The sequence below is a fragment of the Solea solea genome, chromosome 9 (assembly GCF_958295425.1).
Source record: "Solea solea chromosome 9, fSolSol10.1, whole genome shotgun sequence".
Taxonomy (NCBI): Eukaryota; Metazoa; Chordata; class Actinopteri; order Pleuronectiformes; family Soleidae; genus Solea; species Solea solea.
Window position 1 is genome coordinate 4005902 of NC_081142.1, and position 23650 is coordinate 4029551.

At 41.0% G+C, this 23650-nt stretch overlaps 1 protein-coding gene across 1 annotated transcript in view; it reads right to left on the reverse strand.

The window, feature by feature from the left end:
• The window catches only part of ncanb (neurocan b), a 146366-nt gene that overhangs the window by 58206 nt on the left and 64510 nt on the right, over positions 1–23650 (reverse strand). Inside the window, exons 9-10 of the mRNA XM_058638222.1 lie at positions 22483–23640; positions 3779–3895 (exon numbers count right to left, since the gene is read on the reverse strand). Coding sequence (XP_058494205.1) covers positions 3779–3895; positions 22483–23640 — 1275 coding nt within the window. The remainder of the gene's footprint in view (positions 1–3778; positions 3896–22482; positions 23641–23650) is intronic.

Here is a 23650-nt window from a genome sequence, read left to right on the forward strand (position 1 = left end):
AACCTTTTCATTTTTATGGATTGCTCTGAAGCTCAAAATGGTCAGTGCCTCTCACCTTTGTCAAAAGCACCTTGAATCTTTCCAGATCAAACACCTTGAACATTTGGAACAGCTCTGGTGTCACTAATAATATTAATATAGACTCTTTTCTGTTCACTTTTCAATTTGCACCTATGCTTCACCCACTTTGATAGGTCGTGGTCCCCTCTTTGTCCTCGTGGATCTTGTTTCATAAGGTTTTTCAATTACTCTGGCTGATTAGACCTCTGCTCAGGTCTGAGAGGGTGGAGCCATGTTGGAAATGATATGATAACTATAACACATCATTTCTTTGTGTTAATCAGAATGATAGTGTGACCCCATCATGATGAGTTTGCACACTGTGTGCACACTCTCAGAACAGTGTAATAAAGGTGTAATCGGGCAGAATAAGTGGAAACAGCTTCTGTGGTTGTACTCGTTGTGTAAGTGCTTTAAAGGACGGCAAATCTTATTTTCACTTACTTGCTCTCACTGCTTATCTGCATTTGTGTGTAAACCAGTAGAAGGATTAGAGACATTAAGACAGATATATCTACTATTTTTATCTTTGCATAATAAGTGACATAGAATCCCCCGGGGCTGTTTTTTCCCTTAGTTTATTTTGGGCTATATTTTATTCTTTCATATCTGGGAACAAACATTTGTTCCAGCAGTGGTGAAAGAAAAATATAATTTATTTCCGTGTCTGAATACATAGCCGTTATATAGCCATCTTACTGACAGGCAGTGTTGTGTCTCATTAATCACTTATTCTGCTGCTGCAAGATCCAAAACGGTGTAATGATCAACAGGAGAGAACAACACACATCTTAGATCTTGTTGACTTGTTTGACATTTCTGTCTACATTTTGAGACAGAGGATGACATGCATGTACGATCCTGTGGCATAATGTGAGGGACCAAACTGAGATTTATGAGAACTCACTTGGTTTTGACTGGGAAAAACAACATGTTTGTGCTGGATTAGGGATTGCAATGGATAATCCAGGAATTGTAAAGAAAAGCCAGTTATTGTGCATGTCTGTTCCATAACTATTAGAGGTAGCAATGCCATAGCATCCAATCATTGGCCACTGGTTACAGGACTCAGCCACTTGAGATTACATTTCTGACGTGGGTGTTATAGCCTACTGCAACCAGCCACCACGACCGTATGCTGCAATTTCTGCAAACCACAGAGTTTACATTTAGAAAAACAAAGTTATATTTCATATTAACCTGCCCTCAATAGTGTGTATAATAAACATTTGAGGGCAATGCCAGGGCTTTTGGTATCAACCTGGCCTTGAACTACACACCATTACTGACTCTTTACTTGAGAACTATGTCACTTTAGAAATGTCGACATGACACACTCAAAAAATCATTATAACGATCAAACACTCTTTTGAACAAGGGTTGGTGAAGGAGGTAAGTACTTTCAGTCTTTACTGGCATGAGGGAATGAGGATAAAAAGAGGGATACTGACGATGAGAACATATTCACAATGAGGATCTAGTGTAGCTGAAGTGCTAACACTAAGATGTCCACACCACCCCTCTCTCTATCTCTCTTCCTCTGCCTTGCCCTCATAAATATTAACTACAGACTCACAGTAGAAACACACACCATCAATAATGCAACTCCCCAAAATGCATCTTCTCAAATAATTGTGGCCATAAGCCAATTCCTACAGACGATATTGTTTGCTGCAGCTGTGTTGCCACTGCCCCATTTTGACTATGATTTCACATGGAGAGCACAAACCTGGTTAATATGCCTCCATGGCTGTAATTGGGTTATGTTGCATGCATCAAAATGTGTTTACAATTGGAGGAGAATGTATGTGGCCTACAATAAGCTGCTCAACCGAAAATGCAAGGTGAAGGAAATATGAGCCACGGGTATGAAAAGCAATACAGCGATTATGGCATACAGTACATGTCTTTTGGTCTAATTACCATATTGTTTTGAGCATTTGGCAATTAACCTTTTTGCTTTTAGTCAGGATTAATAGTAAAAACATCATATTTGCAGCTGTTTAGCAACATAATCAACATCACAACACATAAGTAACACCAATTAAACCTTCCTGAAAGAAGAAAGCTGAGGGGAAACAAGTGCAGAACGAATCAGTAAACATAAGAAATACTATGAACTACATAAATGTGCCACTCCCAACATTAAGGTAATGCTGGTAATTTATTTCAATTACCAACCCAAACAAAATTGATTGCAGCAAATCATTTAAAAACTCAGTGAGCATGTAATTCATGCAGTTTACAAGCACAATTTGTCACAATTGATTGATCCAATGCTAGAATGTCTGATTGATTTCCACATACACCCTATCTTAGCATCAGAGCCAGGACAATATGCCCTTTTGACCTTTCACCTCTGATCTTTGAACCTTTCCATAAGTAATGAGGCATGTGAAACACATGCATCAATGAGCTATGTATTCAAAAATAGGGAAAACATGGCACAGTTTGTTTAATAATTGCTTAGGTTTCATCCTCAAACTACTTAATGCACTCAAATAAACATTTTATCACTGTCCTTGGGGATTTGCTACAAAGACCTTAAATGCAGTAAGTGGAGCTTGATGCTGAAAATAGGTTGTGTTTAAAGAAGGTAGCCTAACTACCAAAAGAAGACATAAGCCTTGAAACCACAAGGGGCTTGAGGTGTAAAACGCCCACATCTCACCACAATACAGTAAATCTTATTTATGTAGTGATCTAATATTTGTTTAAGTTCAACTTACAGTTCTTTGGCCAGCGTCCATGAATCAATGTGCCAGACTGAACGCTGTCAGCAACAACTTTGCACTGACTGTGATGTTTTCCAACTCAATTGAATCCTGTGGGCTGAATGTTTCTCAGACTGTGTTGTGTTTTTCATGATATCTACTTTTTGTTTTCCGTCTTCCCTCATCCACAGCAGCACGTGCCACTGCTCCAGCACTTTCATCGGATACTCCACCCCTCACTGAGCAGACAGCTCCTCTGTGGCCCATGTGTCCTTGCACGTCTCCCTCTCACACATTCAGGCGTGGACAGACCTTCAACAGCACATGTCTATGATGGACACATTTTCCCCTCAAACAGCTGAGTGGAAGGATTTGCTTTGAGTGCGACTGGCTCCAGACTTATATAAATAATAATAACAAATAAAAATAAGAAAGCAAAGCTCACAGAAGTACACTGGGGCTTTTTATCCAAGGTGAAGATATCTGTTCAAACCTACAAGGAAAGTTCATACTCATCTTCTACCACTTTAGCCTCCACATGAAGGTTGCGGGGGGTGCTGGTGCTAATCCAAGCTGACATAGGACGAAAGGTGATCATACCCCGGACAGGTCGCCAGTCCATCACAGGGCCACATAGAGACAAACAACAACCCACAAAACTAAACTCTTAGAGTGTCCAGCTGGCCTAATCCACCAAATCTGCATGTTTTTGGACTGTGGGAGGAAACCAGTAAAACCCCACACGGGGAGAACATGCAAACTCCATGCAGAAAGGCCCTTGTTATTCAAACCTTTAAATTCCACTGTGAGAGCAATGACATCAACAGGGATGCAAATATCTTCACGTTATCATTTTTTGAAAAAACTGACAGCCTGAAAGTACATATGCTAAATGTTACCCCAGCATATGGCTGTCTCTCGTTCCCTTATGCCACAGTGACACAGCATGAGTGTGCACTTGCCAACCTCTGAGGTTTGACTCCCTCTGACTAGACCTAACTCACCGATCTCGCAGCTCTCCCCAGAGAAGCCCTGAGGACAGTAGCAGCTATAGCCGTCACCTTCCTGCAGGCAGCTCCCTCCATGGAGACAGGGGTTGTTCTGGCACGGGTTACTCTCCACTGTGAAGCGAGACAGAGAGAGGAGGAGGGTTAAGTGACAAAAGTGAATTTATAATTTATTTTGCGACAGAGAAAGCACATTAAGAAAGTGCCTGCAATGTTGACAAACTGTGGCAGGCAATGATTTGGCATTATACCCCTCTCATTATCCATACACAGCTCATCCTCTCACAGGCGCCTGACAGACGCAACAGAGAGAAAAAAATGGAGCAGGCAGCTTGTAGACTCATTCCTGTCTTCATGCCTTTCTACAAGGTGACAGATTGGCTGTTGTTGCTTCTGTTGTGCCCATGTTTATCATGACCCGGTGAAAGACAATTTTGTTGGGTCCACCCCCTCCTGCTGCTGCTCTCCTGCCTCTCATCCCAGGTCTTACTGATCGCTCAAGGTCCCCATAAATTAGCTGATTATCACCCACTCACGTATAGTGGTAGGCACCTATTTTAATGTCACATTACCGTGTCAGAGAGGAGATAAACGTATTTAATGCTGCTGGGCTATAACTCCGTGCCTCTTCCTGGGAAATGTTTTGGCAGATGAATGGTGGATATTAGGAAGATTAAGTCGTAATTATTGAGCTTATATTTTAGGATGGGAGAGAGGGAGGGAATTTGACAAGGATGGTTAGAGCGCCAGGCAGGCATCAGGAGTTTTTATTATGAGTGCAAAGAACCAGTGTGGGGAAACTGGCTAGATGAAGTGTCTTTTTATTATCAAAATCTGATGGGATTTCAGCCCCTGACACAATCTTTGAGGCCATCTAATACTCTGCATCTTCTCCATAATAACACCCAGACTCACTTAATCATGTATGAGCGGAGAGATTTTGGGCTGAACACACAAGGCAGTTCCTCTGAAACACTGGGAATATTTTCATGTATATATATATATATATATATATATATATATACACATATATACATATATATATATATATTGTATATATAATATATATATATATTTGTCTGTGGTCATGCATTATGTGCTTTTGTGTGTGTGAGATTATTTGTGGATGTTTGTCTTTGCATGCTGGTGAGATATGATGTGAGTGTGTGTGTGTGTGTTCAATTTCCTGTGAAATAGTGCGATAGACTCCAACTGCTGCAGAAAGGCTGGTGTTGACATACTGGGCAGGGGAGATGATGGAGAGGCTGCTTTTGAAAATACATAGAAGTGACTCAACAAATGAGAAAAGAAAAACATTAGGGGCAGGCTCATTCCTTAAACCAACAGCAGTGGGGGTGGGGGTGGGAGTGGAGGCAACACTGTACGTGATTTGAAAACATACATTGCTTAAAGGTTAATGATGCACTAATGGAGCAAGTACTAAGCAATGCATGATAGGTTAAAAGCACAGAGAATATGGTCAATCTGAGCGACTTGTTGCATTTAAAATAGTGCTCAACGGGTCGGGCCGGGTTCAGACAGAAATTCAGAAATGATCGCCGGGCTCAGACTGGGTTAGGTCACGTTAATTGACATGATCATTTCAAGTTCATTTAGTGAAACAGAGTAAAATAGAATAGAATAGATTTCTAACGTGTAAAAACAAGTGATAAGTGATAAGGGATCGACCAAGTGTTTCTGTCATCATGTTATCTTTGTCTTCAATAATTCAAAATAAACCACGATGGTCTGATTACATAAACAGTTATCAGTGATTACAGCTTAATAAGAGTTAATTAAGAAGAACTGATTGCTGTTAATGGTTAGTCTAAAATTTGATTGATGGTGATAATTCCTAAGGTGTGACATGTGTGTATCTGTGTGTGCGTTCATGGGGCTTTTGTTGTCGATAGATAGATGTTAACAAGAGCATAGAGTTTCTGTAACCTTTTCCAATGACGAGGAGCATCGAGCTTCACAGGCCAATTAGTCTGCTCTAAATTACTGTTCATATTAATTATAGTTATTTTAATTTCATGTGGTCGATTTCTCATCAGTTGGTAGTGATTTTCTTCTGTGGAAAATTATATAAAATAGTTTGTGCCTTTAAGTAGAAATACAATATGTGGGGGTAAAAAAAATAACCAAAGAAAGTTTTCAAGTTTTCAAACAACCTGAAAACCTTTTTTTTCCCTCAACTTGGCTCTTTTTGTTGTTGTTGCTGTTTTCACAGCTCATTTTAGGTGAAAAGAAATCCAGCAACTGTTTGTGAAGGTGAGAGCAACATGAGTGTGAACTATTTACTGCACAAAACCACATTCTGATTTAGAAGCACTGACACACTACGTCTCTCATGCTGGTTCAAATGGTTGTATTTTAGAGCCTAGAGGAAAATTATTATCACTGTGCAAGATTTCCTAAAATGCTCTGAAAAAAACTCTGAGAATTGAGAGAAGATTTGCAGCAACGGAAATGGTGCAAACATTAACTCGAGACAGAAATAAAAAAAGAAATACCGACAGATTTTATCATGTTGAAAAGCAGATAAAGCAAAACAACAGAAGCAGCAGGATCTTATATAACACAGGGCTACAAAAAGAAGACATTTTATTCAAGGCCGTGCATCAATGGACTTTTTTTCACAGTGTAGAGTGATTTAGATTTAAACTTTTCAAAGAAGAACATTTCAGTCGGGGCACATTAAGCAGATTTCCCTCATTCAGTGGCATTAGAGTTAGAGTTTGCCCATTTCCAGCACACACAGCCTCAAGCTGAATACAGCCAGAATAAACCAGGCTTTCAGGACCCAGATGATCAATCCAACAGTTAAGTAATGTTTATTGGAAATTCTCCAGCAATGGGTACGTATCGAGACAAAATTTGTCCCAATACATACCCATTGTTGGTGAATTTCCAACGTGTCGAACGTGTCTTATTGCCAAAGAGGACCATTCACCCATCCTCCTGTCTCATAGACACCATAGTAGCCAATGGCAGCCAACAGAAGAGATACACATGTGATGGTAGAATGACAAAGAATGTCTGTATATGCTACAATTTATAATATAATTCATAAATCCCCACTCTCATTATGCTGGGGTGAAGATCCAAGTGTGTGTCTGGCATCCAAGTACCTCTGCATGCAGTGACAGTATTAAATCTGAGCCACACAAACATCCATTCCAGTGTGACTCCACATAGCCCAGGTGGACATGTGTCTGCTGCAGTGGAAAATGAAGTGATGCACACAGTGTAACTGTGACAGATGAGGACCGGCTCGTCAAGCAGCCACCAAGGATGACTGCAAGAGTCAAAAGGTGAAGTCATCACCGCCAGTCCCCCTCCAGTCAATCACACACACACACACACACACACAAACACAAACACACACTGACCGTAAGACTAATATCTGCATCAGAGCTGCACATGGCTTTTCTTTGCCCTCATGAAAAATGACAGTGACACGTCTGATAACTAATCCATCATCTCTCCTGGGTTTTAAATGGATGTCACCGTCGACTGATTGGAAAATCTGGAGCAAAGCTATAGTGCTCGACGCCTGTGGGTGTTTTGTTAGTGTCATTGATAACGATCGTGCAGCCACTTTATTCACTATTTCAATTTTCACTGGTTTATGTTTTGGTCTGTTGCCACAACCCACTGCCGTCCAATAACCTAAATAAAAAAAACGGGGTCCACAGTGGACAAGTGTTATAATATAGACGGATAAAAGCAGAGTAAGTTGACGACATGGTGTCGTGGTGTTTGCCCTGGACAGGGAAGCAAAACAGAAAGCTACAGCCAAGGTTAGTTCATGATCTCTCTCTCTGTATCGCTCTCACAGACGTAGTTGGTGGATATTTAATGTACATATGTATCGACTACTGTCACCTTCTTGGTTATCACTCCTCTCATCATGTGTTAATTTTCCGCTGTTGAGACTCCGCTGCTGCTCCAAAGCAGAGACACTTTCCCTTTCAATCTCCTGCCTCATCCTGATGCAAATAACAACATGATCGGAATAACACTGTATGTGTTTGGGTATGTGTATGAACACCGCACAATGCTGGGTATAAATGCAGTTTGCAAACGTTCATAGCCACTCTATAAAATGCTTTGAACTGGAATTGCAGTAACTGTTTAAATGCTTAAGGCAAACTTTTGAAATACATTCCCAGTGGTCCACACAAGAAAGGACTCATTGACCAAAGTCCACCAGATGCCAGCAAAATTGCCTTAATCATAAGTAAAAAAGAGGACTTTTCCTCAGCTGCCATTTACCCGCACTGATAAATGTCAAAGGTACTGAGCTGCGGCAGAAGAAGACATTGATCCAATCTGCAGACAATTAGTAACGACTTATTACACACAAATGAGACTGTGCTCTTCACCATCTGTCCACATCCTGCACACTTAACAATAACATCGTATGTATAGCACACGCGTAAGATGGAGAGTTTATGGATTATGTGACGACTGCAGTGGAATCAGCCCTTAAGAGGCAACATAAAACGAGTTGTGCAGTTATTCCTATTGGTTATGATATAATTATAAATGTGTGTGTCTATGCTTGTGCTCATTAAATAACAACTAATATGCCAGATTAAAAAACAGCATTAGAGAAGAAAAAAAAATCACTTGAATAAATGAAAGGACAGGATAAAAATTAAAGTGTAGTTCAGAGAAGCACAAGAGGAAGCGATGGATTGAGAACAAGTGGGAGAAAATGTGGTGTAAGGTGGGACAGACGGTACTATCATACAGTCCTCCACTTATGATTAATTACACGCCGGTCTGAAAATAGGTTGCCTCCTCCATCCCCACTGCATGTCTTCTTTTTCTGTGTGAAACATACAGAGAAAAGAAGAGAGATATAGAAGGCTGGAGTCTGGAAAAGGAAGGAGGAAAAAGAGAGGCAGACACACGGGGATAAAATGAAGAACTGCGAGGGTTCAGCTTTCAGTGCTGAAGTTTGACGCATATTCACACTCAGTAGACACTGCAAGTTCGAAACCTCTAAGCAGATACTTCAACTTCCCTCCAATATTGTGAGGAGTATCTTAAAATATGTTCTATCTACCCTACAAGGTCATCATAAATGATGTTAACATTTTTTGGGAATCTATTCCCTGATGCCAACGTACACATTTTATGGATTTAGAAGCATCTATAAAAGAGGATCGAGACAGACGGGATGTTTTTGCCGTCTGAAGCTGAGTGCTGAGAGAACTCGTTTGAATGGAAGCTGAAGTAGAAAAGGCTGCGCTGACAGAAACTGCGCGACAAAAACGTGTGCGCACAGCAAAACTGCACACACGTGCACTTACGTTTACTGTACGTACACCTGCTTATCACACACCATATGGCTGTGCTTAGATTCACTGAACCCTGTAATAGCTTTGCTGAGACAGATCATGCCTCAGCCTGCTCTAGTGTTCCCGTTCTATGGGTGTGATAAGCCATCACCTGGCCCTGCAAGACCCGTCCTGTTAAAATTTAATACTACAGTACATCCCTAAAAGGTACCGAGGCACACAGAATGGTTAGAGCCACGTGGATTGCTGTGCTAAACTGCAAAGTGTGGGGTTAAACACAGGCGTTATCCCTGTAAGGCCTCTATATATATATATATATCTATAGGGTGAAATATTCATATTCACAATTTGTATAATGGCTTCAATGAAAGTGTGTTATGTGCATCTCATCACATGTGTCTGAATTATTTAATCACACAACAAGTGGAACAGGTCACAGCAGGACCAAGACATTACTCAATAAACTGTTGATTTTTGTCTTTATTTCCACTTTGTGGTGAGTGTGTAATCTGCACTTTGAATAGACACTAGAGGAAGAATGAAAGCAATCTGTGTTAAAGTATTGATAAAACCTCTCTCTCAGGTGGAGATGCAAGCCTTAATACAGTGTATGATTACCTCAAAGTAATTGATTTACATCTTTTGAGCAGCAGAAGGACAGAAAGTGTGGCCAAGAAAGGAGGGCAAGAAAAAGAAAAGATCATGTTGGCTTGTTGGTGAAGGGAAGAAGTCACATGATATCCAATTACATTTGAGGCTAATATGAAAGTTTGGTTGTAAAATGGCCCGGAAACTACAGCGCTATTAATCAAAGACGGTCATATACACTATAAAATTGCTTGTTGTACAGAATTATAATGTAAAACTTAATGGGGGAGCAGAGCACCTGCTCAACTGCTGAGTCAGTGGCTCAAGGACAACTGATAGGTTTCCATAAATACTCACACGGAGATTGAGACCAGCTTGACCACTTGAATACACAACCTTGAATCCTTTTGGGCCCGAGCATCTTTAAGGGAAGGTTGTAGATGAAGCAGGTAGAGATGTGATCATTGTCCTGAGCTTGAGGAGAGCAACCTCGGACAAAAGAGGATTGATGAGTGCTACAGGGAAGGGAGCTGCTATTTCTGTCTGTATTCTCTCTATGTGGCTGATTGTGTGTGTGTGTGTGTGTGTGTGTGTGTGTTCAAGGGTGAAAATGACAGTGGATGCAGTCTATAGTGTCAGACCGTGCTGTGAACCATTCCACATGTAATCCTGTACAACACAGCATAAAATATTTACTGAGATGGTGCAATCAACTGTTCCAAGGTGTTAACTATTTAAACCGTGCTATTATCAATTTACAGTTATATCTTGTTCATAACATCATTACAACTTGAAGCATACAAAGCTTGATGGACTATGGACCAATAGACTGCGGCAGTTTTCTGGTGAGTGAGCTCATTCAGGTGCAGGAGACTTTGGTAAAGCATCATCATCATCATCATCATCATCATCATCACAACCATCTGACCTTGATAAGTGAGGCTGTTGCAGCCACTGGAAGAGTTTATGTTATTCTTCATGTAGTCAAGAACTTGAATTTTCTGACATTTTAAATGTGCAAATAGTTCCCCACCCTTCAAGTTTAAGTCAATTCACTACATGATTGAAATATAGATGTGGATATGCAAGTTAAAAAAACATTGACCCGATATATACGATCGCAATAAAGAATATAGAGATAAAAAATCATTTCCATCACTACAGTTTTTAAACTGCATATGTTTCCTCTTCTGTGCAGGAGAAAACACAGACACACACACACACACACACCATGAAAAAGCATGACACTTGCAATTAGCCACAGTGCCAGCAGTGTGAGGCAGCAGAAAGCTGCAGATGTGCTCTTAGTGAGCACCTCATGGACCCAGCGTCACACTGAATCAGCCTGGAGAGGACCAGGCTAGAAAGAACACGCCAGCAATTCAGCGCAACCCAATTCAGCAGATCTGTATGACAAGACTGGCGAAGAAATTGAGAATCTATTGTTACAAGAGCGGCACTTGTGGCGTCTCCATTCGTCCTAAATAAATTCCATTATCTGAGCTGTCAGAGAAGCAGGAAAATAATCCATCCTGGCTTATCATCACAAACACATTCTATCCACTTTGACGTTTTTCCCTCTCTTTTCTTCAGTGTGTCTTCACATTCATTTTCCCAAGCTCTGCGAAATATTGAATCAACTGCATTTGCAGTTTTTTCTAATTATCAAACAACATTTTATACACACACCACACTCAAAGTGCGGGAACGTGTGTAACAGCTTCTGTCAGTGATCTGTAATGAATTATCCATCGTGTGACCAACGTGATTAGTATCAAAGAACACGTATTGTTACACATCAAGTAACAGCACAGTCATGCTTGCATGCACGATTATCATGCTATCAAATTAAATTATGGAAATTGAACAATGGATTTTCCACCATGATGTAGAATTAGGCAAGGAGACATTTGCTTCTGATTTTCATTTTGGTACAAAAGCCACTGGAAGAGATCTCTGGTCTTTATCTTGAGATGTACCTGGTGATTCTGTGCTTGATGCAGCAGGTACAGTATAATGACAAGTTGGCAACAGGGCTGTCAAGTGTGGAGTGAGATCGGAGGGGTGCTGATGAGTGAGAAAACCTAGTCTCGTGACTCCAGCTGTCCAGCCGTGCGGGCGGACGTGAGACACTTTTCTTTTTCTGCAACCAGTGTATTTACCCGGCAACAAGAAATACTATTTCCTGATTGGGTGATTGGCACCTTCGATTCATAGATTACTCATTTATATGTGGTGACTTTTATCACTTATCAGAATGAGAAATGTCACGTGTGGCGTGTGAACTGATTGAAATGCGTGTGTGAGACTTTGTGAGAGCTCTGGTTGCCAAGCTAAGTGCAAGAAATAAGAGAGTAGGGGAAGCAAGGGTGCTGATGTTTCAGCCAAATCACACTTCAGATGGCCTTTACTGAATTGCTCATGGAAATGTGCAGAATAGCATAACAGTCCTGAGTAATACAACAGACACTTTGACGACAAACTCTTTGCACAGATTCATCAACATCAAAAATAGGCACAATAAATCCACACTGTCACCTGAAGGCTTTAGGTGAGTCATGTATCTAAAGTGTCAGTTTCTTCCTGCTCTATCTGTTATCTGTTAATGTTACTTCATTTTCACCAATCACCTGATTCTATGAATTGTTGTTTTTCATTATCCCAGACGGAGCCTTTATTATGGGGAAGGGAGGTCAGAGATATTCAGCTGCAACATGTAACTTCACTAATAAAAGTATTTGTGGGTAACAAGGAAGGTGCCTTTTTTTCATTATAATTATTATGTTTCAGAAGACTGTTTAGCACTCACAGCGAGAAAGTTTGAATCCCTGTTTGCCTGGAACTTTTCTGTGTGAAGTGTGCATGTTCTCCCTGAGTGTGTGCGTATGTTTTCTCCAGATAGTAGAGCTTCCTGTCACAGTCCAAAGACATGCAGATTAGGGTTTGGTTTATTAGAGACTTCTTAACTGCCCCCAGGTGTGTATGTGAGAGTGAATGTCTGTTAGTCTCTGTAAGGTTGGTCCTGCTCGTCTATTCACAATTCACCCTGCCTCTGGCCCAGAGACAGCTCGGACTGGCTCCAGCTCCCCCTGGAAAAGCAGTACAGATCATGGATGGATGGATGGTTCAGAGGTATAAGGCACTTTCGGGCAGAAAAAGGTCACACATTCTAATATTTGGCTGTGGGGGCATCGCTATGATCTGGGGTTGTTCAGGTCTAGGTTCAGCAACATTATGTGCCCCAAAGATAAGGTCAGCTGACCTACATATCCTGAATGACCAGGATTTTTTGAGCATATTCCAAGATGACAATGCCAAGATTCATCAAATAATGAAGAAGTTGTTTAAGGAGCATGAGACAGCATTTTCACACATGGATTGGTCACCACACCTTAACTCCATTGGAAATCTATGGGACAATCTGGAGAAGACTTAACACTTAACAGTCCAACTCCATCATAAATACATTAGCAAAAAACTGTGGAATGAAATAATTGTAGCTACATTGCATAAGTTTATTGAAGCAATGCCTATGCAAATACATGCTGTAATCAAAGCTAAGGATGGCACAACCAAAAATTGATAGGGTGACTTTGTTTTTATCAGGGCAGTGTATATTTTTACATGGAGGAAAAACCTCGCTTTTTTAAATGCACTTTTTACTGCAGTTACCACAGTGCCGCTCATGGTTTTAGTTGAATCTGTTACAGATGAATCAACTTTACAGAACAGCTGTTATGCAGCTTGCTGTTTCACCACACACATCATTATGAAAACAAGCAACCATACATTCACTATCCCCACACACATCAGTCCAGCTTACAAAGTAACATCATATGTGCCATTCTGCAGCTCACAGAAACACTATATTCCTCCCTGCTGAAGCCAATGTGCTTTGTGTCCTGCTGTGATTGGCACAGTTGCTTGGAGAGGATGGGACCAATAATGTGACTGGCTGAGAAGACAGTGATTAATCATCAAACTTTGAATACCATGCTCCTCTAAAGCCTCTGGCACATATTATGCTCAGCCAATATTAGAAGATTTGAAGAGAATGTTTGGACACCCCTCCACTGACCTTGCTCATTGGATATTATTTGTTGTGAGGCTGTTGTTAAAGGTCCAGTATGTAACTTTTGGTAGGGTTTATTGACAGATATTGATTACACTACCCATAAGTACGTATGTATAAGTGTGTAAATCATGTTTTGGTTTTTGTAACCTTAGATGAAGCCTTGTATATGCTTGGGACAGGGGCGTGCTCACCACAGAGTGCATTTTGCATTATGAAGCGAAAGCTTACTTAAACAAAAAGACAGACATCTTTTGTTTGATACTCAAAGGCACCTGTAGTTTCCTGACACATGACAAATGACGAATGTTACGGACACATCTTTCAGAGATCTTTTTTCTCCTCTGCCTGCATGTTAATAATTCAGAGTGGCGACTATCAATAAGTTGTTCTGCATGCAGAACACTGATATTCCAGGAAGCAAAGAGTGGGCAACAGAGTTTTTCTAGAGATATGCTCAAAACTCAACAAAGATCAAGTTTACGTGACAACACAGTGAATCCACCAACAGAAAATCTTTTTTTCCCAAAAAATCCTCTAAGCAATTACGACATTTAACAAACCTCCTCATTCTTTTTACACCTCAACAGATTCTGCAGCCACCACCTGTACCCGACGCTCCTCCCCTCAGGACCTGTCATTTTTTCCCTGTCTATAAATAATCCGCTGTTGGGACAGATCTGTGGGTGTGTCTGACATGCCCTACATGACGAGACCCCTCAGCCCTTCCACCCACTGTGGGCTGAATGGTGCATGATGCTTTGTGACTGATGCCGGGAGCCAAACGCCACTGCCACTGCTCGTCTCCGCCGTCAGTGCCAGCAAAAGCAATCGTCAGTCAGATAATCGGGCAGCTCAAAATCCCCAGCTGGGTGCACTCATCCTCTCCCGTGCCACTCCTCTGTAGCTTGAAAATACCTCAATTTCAAATCATGCATTTCACTGTTAACCTTGATGGCAGGAAGCTCCATTTTCATCAGCATGTGCCAGCATGTGTGACCGGCTGAGTCGCTGTCAGATGTATGTGTGTCTGACTGCAAATGGAGAATGAACGCGCAAGAGTAACATCTCAGTGATGCTGCTATTTAAATCTTGTTAAATGTGGCACAGGCATAATAGAACCCCTATTTTAACTGTGTCTGCTGGGCAGGTTCACATCTTAATACATTTATATCTTGATCATTCTCATTTAGAGGTAATAAAAGTAGAAGTTAAAGCTGTAGTAGAAAGGATCATTAGAAAAAAAATTGTTGAGTCTCGTCCTCAGGTCATTAAATACTAACGATTTGGGATGGAGGCTCTTTGTCTTGTTCCCCTCCCACCAAATGAGCAAAGATAGACACAGACACTGCATACTAAATGACCCAAGGCAATCTCCCAATCTCTGAAACACTCAATTGTTGATGTTATATTGTCCAACTTTGTTTTAGATGACTTTTCTTTTCCTATATCAACCCCAGCCGCAGCTGTGACCCAAGCCATTATGTTTTTGTGGTGTCCATCCATCCATCTAACCGTCTACATATGCACATCATCAATTCTGCTCTTGCAATAACCTGAAGAATGAGGTCATTCTTTGACTGACACTGATTTGGACTTGAGGGTGAACTAATTAGATTTAAGAGATCATAGGTTAAGGTCATCGTGACTTTATCATCACAGATTTTCTATATAAAGATATAGATAAAATATATTAAGAACACAAAGAGGGAATCCTTCTCAATTTGGCATTTAAAAAATTCACTGGGACTAATGGATAAAAGATCAAAGGTTACTGTCGTTAACATGAAACTGGAAACAAATTGGATAGACAACAACTGTTGGTCAGCAATGGGCTGTGCAGTGCTGGAATAGTGGCCATTCCAAGAATGAATAGAAGCACTATAAATAAATGTAGTATGTATATGCTCAGGTGCTTGGAACAGCCAGTAGGTGTGTCATGTCTCTGAACTTACAAGGCTGCTTTCAGCCCTGCAAAAAATACAACGCGGTTGAAGCTACAAAGGGTGCATAAGTCTACAGGAACATTGTTCAATCATCCCGGCGTTTGCCTTAAGTGCGATTGTTCCCACCAGGTATTAAAGTGCGTCCTGGATGCTTTCCTGTGACCACATGATATGAGATAGCCACTGACGTTGTGATGTGTTTAACGAGTCTGACAGCAGAGATGTGTCTGATGTCAATGTGCGTGTGTGTGTGTGTGAGTGAGAGAAAGAGCAAAAACAGAGCTCTATGCACACTGTTGTTACATAAAATAGCATTTTAACTATAAGAGAAAAACAAATCAAGTGTCAGTGTGATGGTAGCTACAAATGAATCTGATGATTAATTTAAAAACAATTCTAACTGCCATAGATCAGCCGTCAGCTGAAGATGCCGTCTCTAATCCAGATGTGGTCTCTAAAGATTGGATCTTGGATCACCTGTGTGTAATGAACGGGGCCAAAAACCAATCTGAAATGCAGCAGTACCATGTGGAGCCTCTTCCTCTTCCTCCTTTGCCCTCTACGAGGACATACAGATAGACCAGTGAAATGTTCTTTCAGCAAACGGAAGCAGATTCCTCACGTTTAATCTGATACTGCCTGAATGCCCCACTGTAATTGTTACCCATATAACTTGCACAAGTTAGTCTCTCGCTGTGAGCAGCCACACAGAGGATTATATTTCCTCTGACAGCTCCCCGCTAAGCTTTCTGTCCCAATTGGTAGAAAAGAGAGGTGATGTTGTTCCGTGCTTTATGAAACTTTATGTACCCTCAGGGGCCCTAAGGCTGTACCTGACAATAGGAAGCCACAGATAGGCATGCATGTGGGGAAAGACACCAGCGAATCTCTCTGGGTATCATTATCTGTGATTTTATTGGGTTGACATATGGGCTTCTCTAATCTACTTTACAGAGGCAGCTAAATGAAAATGACTAGAATAAAATCAGATGAGATGACGAGCGATGAACGCTCCAACAAGCAGGTGATGACTGAATCTGCCGTGTGGCTAAAATGTACTTATTTGTTGTCCAAAAGCCTAAAGGAACAAGCATTTGCTATTTCCGGTTGATATGAGAATTACGCTGATTATTGTAATGTTGTAATGAGATGCAAAGGTATTGACGTGAGAACACAAATTCTTTCACAACGATGCTTTTTGAACACACAGGCTTAAGGCAGTGTACTAATGAAGCAAACACGTGACAAGAGCATATGTTTTGCCCAAGGAAACAGATTATTCTTTGTTACTATGCTGCTCAAGTTAACGGAACACTTTGGTCTGCCAACCAAATAATATTTGAAATGGCTGTGAGAAGAAAAAGAAATAACCTTGTGTTTGCTGCTTTGTTGCAGATCAGCAATCACTAACCAGTCAAGAGGTTCAGCCATTCAGTTGCCATAATGGGAGCTATGGGTCATACTATCTCGAAAATAAACAACAGCTGCCTGTGATGGGCTCATAGACGCTGAATAATCATCCGGTTTTGTAGTGGGAGCAAAGAAAATAAAGTATGTTTTTATGATGCCATAAAAATGCTTGTTTAAGACAGCTTTCCTCGTGTTTTTTCTGGCTCACTGCAGAATGCTAAACTCAAAATTTGATGGTGCATTAGCTTTACAAACATTGCTGTCCGTGTCATTGACTTTTATACGTATATAAATCAGCACTTTTTAATCCTAAAAATGTCAGAGAGCTGCGATAACAGATATTTAGTTTGAGCAATTTGCCTGCTGCACATGAAACAGCCCACTCGCTGAATTAGTCACTGAGTGTTTTTAATTTTGCAGTTAAAAAATATCCCACTCCACAAAACAGCAAATATGTGCCTTCTATATCTGTGCTCGCTGTAATGTCCTGCTTCAGCACTTGATTTGTCTACTGAAAGATGTGCATCATGAACTGCTGTTCATGCAATTGTGTGTAAAAAAAAAAATGCTGAAGGTTGAAAAGAGCTCAAATTCAGCATATCTAATCTGGCGTGATAAGTGACCACGTTAGCTCATCGTAACTTCCAAAACATCGATAAAGTCAGTCACTGCTCTCTCTTTCTCTCTGTCCTACCTCATTGTTGTTTTTTAATCTCGTCACTCTTCTTAATCTCCACATTTCTTCTTATCTGCTGCTATTCTCTCTGTGTTTACTCCATATCATATTATACTTCATATTCGCTACCTTCCATTTATGACACAATCTCAGCATTTACGAGGCAGTCAGATAACAAAAACACATTGTCTCCGCTGAAAAGCTTTACTAAAACTAAAAATATTATCTTTTGAACAGTTGCATTCATTTCTCTCATGACTTGACAAAAGCAAATGGTGCTCAAAGTCTTATTTCACACTAAATATGAGATGTTAGCTTTTATTGCTGCCTTATTAGTTAGTTAGTTAGTTAGTTAGGCTATTGCCTAGTTGTAGCATGTCTGTTTTACAGTAATAAGAATGACAATGTCAAAATAAACAACATTACTAACGAGCTAATTACTGTTAGAACGCCGTCACCGTTACTGACAATAAAATGTGGCACATTACAATTAAGCTCATTGAAGAAGTGTTCATCTGACCAGGCTCTCTCAGCCGCACAGGGGCCGGAAGGTTTTGGTGAGGGGGGCGGGGCAACTACATACGTAAAGATGATTGGATAAGGTAGAGTAACATTTCCTGGTAAGCCAATCAGAGGCACAGTCACACACACAGTAATGGCTAATGGATAATTCGCAGTTACATTCGATGTGTAGGTAAATTAAAGGTTCTAAAACATCTGTTGTGTTTCATTGTTATTACATTTGATGGGAGTCTTGTCTCACATTGTCCCACAGCAACATTACATTAGTTTTTCCTGTTAATACTTTATTCCATTGTGTCCATTTCATTCATTAAACATATTTAAAATTCAGTTTTATTAGTATACTAATAATAATAATAATAATAATAATAATAATTATTATTATTATTATAATTATAATTAGTTACTAACCTTTTTTAAAACTTTTTCGGGAGAATTAACTAGTAACTATGAATCAGGGAATCAATCAATCAATCTTGTATTGATTTAGAAATTTTTGTTACAAACTTTGGTGGATTCAAAGTTTCAGAGCAAAGTAAATAACAAGGCTCAGTGTGACTCCCAAGGCCTCCTGGCGGTAGCCTGATTATCTATGATGATTTAAAAAACAGAAGCAAGAGAAAGTGAGAATCGCCTCACTGGTATAACTCTGGTATAAAAAGTAGCTGGGAATTCATTTCTTTTTCAAACTCATTAAATGTGGTTAGTGTTTCAGGTGTGCTCTAAGTAACCACACACAAACAAACAAACAAACAAAGAAGAATGCCTTAGTCACATGTGACTAATGTTACCACTAACAATTTCAATTGGCTAAATAAATTACTTCAGCACTTGCTGTAAATCTGGATGCAACAATCATCATCATGGTAATTTGTCTTGTATGTGGTGTTTTGCAGTTGAAAAGGATTTGTCACCTACCATTTGTTGTTGTTTGTGTTCCACCACAAATACAATCTACTACAGTGATTTGTGCAGGACCACAGCACACACACCTGGATCTTAACAATCACATCGTAGTGACTTTCGGGGTGTGTATATGTATATGTATATGTATATGTATATGGCTCAGGACTCCGCATGCTTTAATTTGGTTTACATAAACAGTTTGGATCACAGCATCCTGGAGGGACTGTATTTCTGTTCACCACACTATATATGAGCTCATTTCTTTGTTGCTTAGTCGTTCCCCCTGGTTAACAGGATACAAAGAGCCATTGCTCAGTTAGTGTAATGCGGTTTCACCCCACACCATGATAGAGCCCAGTGTCCCTCAAGGATTTTTGTCACCAAATCCCATTTGTTTAATAAGCAGCAGCCAATAGCACAGGATTAAAGTCAACAGCTGGAAGAAAAATGATGGAATTCCACTATAAAGGGGAAAAAAGAGGAGAAAGTTGGAGATGATTAGCAGATAAAGGGATGACAGATTAGACAGTGGATGGATTTAAAGGGAGGCCCTTCCTTTAAAAGGCAGTGATGGGGATTATACTGAGGCTGAACATCATGCAGGACACAGATATGGTTAGATGGCTATTGACTTCCTTGAGTCGCATCACACTGGAGTTCAAGAGGCTATGAAAACATTATGCCGGGAGTCACATAACAACGACCAGCGGAGTAATAAAAGACATAAAGTCAGGGAGATGGTGGGGAGTGAGGGAAATGGGGGTTGGGATAGGTAGGAAGGCAGAATCGGGGAAAAGAGAGAAGGAAGGAAAGAGGGAAAAAACATAGGAGATACAGAGGCAGGAAAATCAATGGTTTTCTATGCAGCACAGAGACTGCGCCCTCTCACTGATTCAGAAAGCCTGTCCAAGGACAACGTAATCAAGCAGCCAAACTGAACATCTATCCACAGACCCATAGTGATGATATGCCACAACATCCTGTCCCTGTGTCCATTTATCTCCTTCTTTCAGCCCCCAACACACACACACACACACACACACACACACACATGCACACACACTTCAACCTGCTTGCTCTTCTCCTCCAAATGTAACGCTGTGATTTGATTGAGGGTTAACTGCAGTGTTATTGATGTGGCGAGAGGTCTGATCCATCCTGGGCCCAGGGTAAGGCACAGGCCCAGGACAGCTATAACTCAGAGTGATCCTGGACCAGAGTATTTGCCAGAGTATCAAACCGGCATTGGTCATTTAAAGCTGCAGTGCGTAACTTTTGGAGATTATTTTGTTGTTTTTGATGTTATTATATTATTATGGTATTGTTGAACAGACAGCGTTATGTGTATAACATTATTTGTATGCAGCGTAGGAAAAGAAAATGAAGACAAGAAGGGACAGTGTGGTCTCTCGAGGTCCATGGGACGTGTTATAGTATAGAGTTTGACCCCTACTCTGTCCGTCCTCCTGCCCTTTCCCTCTTCTCTGTCTTTTTCTCTCAGCAGTAATGACCAGACAACCACTGCTGTAATATTCTCTGTTCTATAACTGACAACTACAAAAGGTCACACTGTGGGAGGGGTCTCATCCCTCTAATGACTCGACCAGAGCAGAGCCCTCTCACTCCATTCAAATGTCAGCAAACCAGAACAAGTACTCCTGTACTGACTGTTGTCTTTGAGTTTTCCTATGATGTAGAATATATGTCAGCATCATAATATAATATAATATATTGAGTATGAGGAGTATCATTTTAACCGACGTAAGAAATAAACAAAATGTGCTTGAACTTCTTTGTAAAGACATTATTGATAAAGGTTTTACATGTTCAGTAAGTGTCCTTCACTCTCAGGAAAACAACACTCAGGTTGGTTCACCTGAGAGAGAGAAATGCAGAATAAAGATGGTCAACAATGCTACTTGAAAAAGACGAACGGCACAGACAATAATCCAGCGGTAAAATGCTCACAAGTGAGCAAGAAGGTAAAAACATGAAGAACATACAAAATATGATCATTGAAAAGGATGTGTCATTTCCCTTTATTCTCTTTCACAGAATAAAGTGACAACGATGTACCAGGATCATATTTTCCTTCCTGCAACTGGCTGTTTTACGACAAGAACTGATTCCTGTTAGTGTAGCATTAGCTGGGTGGAATTATTATATTATATTAATACTTATATTATTAATACTTGAAAGATGCAGTTTTAGATCAGTGTCTGGACATGCATATTTGCTGGTGCACAAGTTTGACCAGAGACCAGAACAGAGACCTTTCTGATAATGGCAGTGCTATCAGATTAACCGAGTGACTGAATTGATGTTTCTCTTGACTGTGATGGTAGAATTCAAGCAAATGTACTCTAAATGTACTTCTATAGGTTACCAAAAATATTACTGACATTAAAAGCTTTATGTAAAAGCAACTACTCACCTGCTCCCAGCACTGATCTCTCCTCATAATGACTCATAAAGAAACATTTTAGAAACATATTTTACTAAGCAACTTGACTAATGTTCTGCCTGAGTCTTTTTTTTTTTTAAAGTGCTCTAAAAGCCTAGAATACCAGAGACAGTGGGATGACTGTGAATGAGTGGCATAGGCTGAGCAAAAGCACAATAACTATCATTATCCTCTGAGACATACAGTATTTTGAGTGTCAGGATTGCAAAATTAGACAGGGGAGAGACAAGTGGCCCAAGGATAACTATTTTTGTTCTGTTAATTATTTTGTGCTTTTTCTGCCACAAGAGAAAATCAAGTATTTATCAAAACAACAAAAACATACGAGTAATAAAAACATGGTGCTGATATTATGAACAGACAAAAAAGGAAGAAAATGAAAAAGGAAAAGAGACCTCAGTCAATTACGAGTTCCACCTAGTTTGTGTCTACATCGATTTGTTGGGGACTAGGATCTCTGCTTTTTCACGATTCACCTAATTGCACTCACTCTGACCCTCTAATTACTTCACTGAGCCCTTGTTGGTCTCACCTGAGTGCACGGGTAGTTTCTGCCATACCAACATGAGAGGAAGGGATGGAGAGAGAGAGAGAGAGAGAGGATGCGAAGGCAAAAGGAAGAAACGGACCTGAATTAAGAATGCCTGAGATTATGTCTGAGAGAGCAGCATAGAGACTGAGACTAAATCTGAGCTGAGATGAAGGGTATACATTAGTGTTAACGTACTGCTGTAACCATATAACAGACGATACCATACTGTGATAATGATGAAAGTGAAATGAATTCACCACCAACACATACCTGATGGGAGGAGACCAAGGGCCCAGTTGGGTGCAAAGAACCCAAAAGGGTTGTTTGTGTCTTTGTTGTCCGTCGTCTCCTTGGATTTTTGGTCCACACCTTTGAATGGTGTCCACCGGCTTCCAACTTTGACAGACTCAGACACTGCAGACCTGGATTCCATTTGTGTGGTGCTGTCTTTAGAGTCAGTAGTCAACTGGATGAGCCCTGTAGTCGAGTGAGATCCCACAGTAGGTGCTAGAGTAGCCTGACCCTGCTGCAGGTCGGGTGCATTTGTTATTTGCTCCTTCTCTTCCTGAAGCCATGAAATAGAGATAGATGGCTCCTCTGTGGGGGAGCTGTGAGAGGAGTTTTCTGCTGTCATTTCTGTCCTTGGTGTGTTGCTGGTCAGCAGAAGCTCTGGTGTGGTTACATAAGAGGGTGTCAGCACCTCCATCAAGGCTTCGGGCGTGGATGTCCCCAACTCCTCTCTGCTTGTGCCTTTGCTGTGCTTCCTGAAAGGAGGAGTAAATCCTGAATTTGAACTGACCTCCCCTCTGTGTGAAGAGGCAGTGAAGAGGGTCTTAGTTGATCTGACATAGATCTCACCCACAGCCTCTTCAGCTGCGTCCTGCTCCTGGGAGCCTGGGTGTGAGGAGGCTGGCTGTTTAACTAGCTGCCACTGAGACAAAGTGGTTTGCTCAGCCACAGTTACAAGCTCACTCAGGCTGGGTGGAGACTCGTTTTCAGGACTGAGTTTGACACCACTGCTGTCCAAGCTGTTGACTTTCACTCCTATTCCACGAGGAAAGTGGGTCCCCTCTCCACTCCCCTCTATCTCCGCCTCCTCCCCTGCCACAATCCTAGCATCTGTTGGAGAGGCGGTGCCTTCTTCATCCTGATCCTTTCCTTCGCCTGAGTAATTTTCAGAGTTTTCCTGCAGGAGGGACTTGGGGAGGGTCATCACCTCGAGAGGCCCTGCTTTGGCTTCCATGCGCTCCCAGGACGGACGTTTACCCACATGGACCACATTTCCAGAAGGTCCCACTTTAGAGCCGTGCATGGACGTGATGGCCCACTGAAAGTGGCTGCTGGGGGCAGGAGCACTGTGGGAGCTTCCTTTGGGAACCTGAGTGTCACTGGGTGGAGGTTTCTCGTCAAGAGTTGATGCGGTGAATTCTACAGGGAA